General features: G+C 37.2%; 2 protein-coding genes across 2 annotated transcripts in view; one reads left to right on the top strand and one right to left on the bottom strand.

Annotated features, from left to right (window-relative positions):
• ube2b (ubiquitin-conjugating enzyme E2B (RAD6 homolog)) overlaps positions 1-1,613 on the top strand; it is a 14,560-nt gene extending 12,947 nt beyond the window's left edge. Inside the window, exon 6 of the mRNA XM_014018410.1 lies at positions 274-1,613. Coding sequence (XP_013873864.1) covers positions 274-402 — 129 coding nt within the window. The 3' untranslated portion in view covers positions 403-1,613. The remainder of the gene's footprint in view (positions 1-273) is intronic.
• Positions 1,614-1,686: 73 nt separating this feature from the next.
• On the bottom strand, positions 1,687-2,405 carry cdkn2aipnl (CDKN2A interacting protein N-terminal like). Its single transcript, XM_014018411.1, has 3 exons — positions 2,160-2,405; positions 1,981-2,086; positions 1,687-1,907 (listed from the first exon to the last, which is right to left on the bottom strand). The coding sequence occupies exons 1-3, from the start codon at positions 2,369-2,371 to the stop codon at positions 1,899-1,901; spliced, it is 327 nt and encodes a 108-aa protein (XP_013873865.1). The 5' UTR covers positions 2,372-2,405; the 3' UTR covers positions 1,687-1,898.
• Positions 2,406-2,720: the final 315 nt, after the last annotated feature.

The following is a 2,720-nucleotide window of genomic DNA, read 5'->3' as shown; positions in this document are numbered from 1 at the left end:
CAAATATATAGACTAAATTTGTTGGAACTAACCTGAAAAAATAAATAAAGTCAATTAAAATATAAAACCGGAGATGAAGTTCTCCTTTTTTTTTAAATTTAATTGGTGCATTTATAGAAATCACTCCAGACACAATCCATGCCTACAATCATGATGTATTCTGTGGAAATTGTGCTCACAGTAAGAATATAAAGTATCCATCCTCTAAACATCCTGTCCGGTAGTTTTCAGTCGTACCAAATCCTCATTTTGTTTTTTTTTTTCTTTCTGCAGTCGTTGTTGGACGAGCCGAACCCCAACAGCCCAGCGAACAGTCAGGCCGCGCAGCTCTACCAGGAAAACAAGAGGGAGTATGAAAAAAGAGTGACGGCCATCGTGGAGCAGAGCTGGGTGGACAGCTGAGCTTCTTTCTCTTCCTGTTCTCTTCATCACCCCTGTTCTATTCAAGCTTTCTTCTTTTTACCTCATAAAGATGAAAACAGCGACTATATCAAAACTCAAGTGCCACCCTAAAAAGTCAAAACAAAAGAAAAACCAAACATGAATGGACATTAACTTGCTTGCCAATGCATTTTAGGAATTTTGGGGGGTATTCAAGCTTATCTTTGTGTTTTTATCTTTTTATTTTCCTTTTTTTATTGCATGGTGTGAGGTAAGTTATTGCTAACAAAATTTGTAATATATCTTTGTTTGACTGAAATTGCTAATGCTTGAGTTTTACAAACTTTTTTTTCGGTTTCTTTAATTTTCTGCACACAACTTGGTTGATTTGAGAAAGATAAAAAAAACTAATTTGTTACATTTTAAAAGCCTTTCAAAGCTTTATTATTTTTCCTCCTGTCAACCACAAATCTAAGCTGATGAGGAACAATCTCTGCTCTGTTCCAGGATCTGTTTTTTAGGACACACTGTAGGTTTGGACTCATTCATCACAGGCTGCAGCAGCAGCACGGATGAATCATGTTGGAGTTTTTATTAGAAGGTAGTGGATAGTGTTGAGATATTATAGAGGAAGTCAATGGGTGAACTGGGAATMCTCGAGTTGTCGTTTCGTTTTAAAATCAAAGAGTCTGGAGCCTAATTATGGTTCAAGAACTAAACTTGGCTGGATGCAGTGTGTCCATTTTTATCACTCACTGACTCTGATTATTCAACTGAAGCAGGTTAAAACGAGGTGGATTTGGAAACGAGCAGATCTGTTCATTCTTGCATGCTTTTCTAACCTCAAACTAATTCTGAGACCTGTGCCATTTTACACCTGAAAGACCCAATTTTTAAAACAAGTCAACTAAACAGTGAATGGGAAAAGCTGAAACAGCATCAAGATTGTTTTCCTGAAGGCTCAAGTTGTTTTCTTTTTGCCTGCATTTTTTTTATTCTTCTTGATGCCCAATAAACGTCCACTTGAGAATAACTTCATGACCTAACTCTACCCAGTTTATGCTTAATAATCAGTCMTCATGAGGCAAAAGTCTTTTCCTAAGGCTCATATTGTGGCTTGTGACTTCTTTCACCCTAGTAACCAGAAGGGATGTTATCAGATTTTGAGAATCAAATGTATACTAAAAAATAATATGCTGTATAAACATAATAAAACACATTTTTCAGACTTTGATAAGTGTGTTGCTTGTAGTTTCTTTATGCTTTTTAACAAATTTTCAATTCAAGCATCACTAAAAGCTCAAACCATGTTTAAGAAATCCTTTTAATTCAGTTTAAATCGTACATTTAAATATGACTTCTTTTACAGTTCAACATTTATACATAAAAAGTGGCCTAAAATTGATGACTATTAAAAAAAAAAGTAAAAGTTGCACAAATGCTTAAAAAATCTAGAAAAGTTGTTTTAAATAGTAAAAAATGTGGTTTAGGTTGATCATTCAAAATGTTTCATCYGGTCAACGACCCTGTGGAGGAGCAGAACAACACGTTAGGACTTTTTTCTGTCAGKAAGTCAACATGTTTGTTTCCACAGTGTACCTGCTGACTCTTCATAATTTCATCTCGTGTCTTAAAAACTGGCGCGTCCTCCACCTCGATGCCCTCCGCCATTTCCTTTACCTTCTCTAGAAGCTCGGAGCTGTACCTGAAACCAGCAAAGTTTATACTGGACAGAACCAGACGATGAAATCACCAGTGTGCATTGTTTATGAACGTACCGACAGCCCATGAAGACGTTGTTGGCCCACACCATGGACAGAGACAGCAGCTGGTCCAGCTGCTCCAGCTTAAAGTCGCTGATGTTCCGCAGGAGGAACTCCCTCCGGGCGTTCCAGTGTTTCTCACTTTCCCAGTAACCCCGGAACGTCTCCACCTGCTTGGCTAAAGCTCTGTTTTGTTGAATAAAATCCTCCACGTCTGTCGCAGCCATGGTTCTGGTCCGATCGAGACAATATCCGGATACGTCATCACTGCGCGCCAAGTAGATTTTTCTTTTTCAACAGCGACGCCAAGCGGTGGGGGTGCGAAATGACAAGTCGGCCAATTCACTTGTAAAGGATTTTTGTGTTGAATAAAGAAAACATATTTAGTTTTTAATCACACCTTGTTTCTTTCAAACTTTCTATTAATTTATCTATTTAATTTTGTCTTWCAGAAAGTAGCTCTAACTTTGAAACCAGTTTAAAAACAAACTTAAAATCAGTGTTGCATAAAGTACCTCAAAGTGATACTTGAGTAAAAGTACAAGTATCTTATCATAAAAAATACTTTGGTAAAAG

This window comes from Austrofundulus limnaeus, unplaced genomic scaffold (genome assembly GCF_001266775.1).
Source record: "Austrofundulus limnaeus strain Quisiro unplaced genomic scaffold, Austrofundulus_limnaeus-1.0 Scaffold192, whole genome shotgun sequence".
Taxonomy (NCBI): domain Eukaryota; kingdom Metazoa; phylum Chordata; class Actinopteri; order Cyprinodontiformes; family Rivulidae; genus Austrofundulus; species Austrofundulus limnaeus.
The sequence above is the reverse complement of the archived record's forward strand: the minus strand, read 5'-3'. Positions and strand labels throughout refer to the sequence as shown.

Bases quoted from the DNA above. Each gene is read 5' to 3' on its own strand.
- cdkn2aipnl (XM_014018411.1), bottom strand. From the start codon at position 2,371: ATGGCTGCGACAGACGTGGAGGATTTTATTCAACAAAACAGAGCTTTA. The intron at 2,087-2,159 runs GTACGTTCATAA...TGCTGGTTTCAG, and splicing joins AACGTCTTCATGGGCTGTCG to GTACAGCTCCGAGCTTCTAG.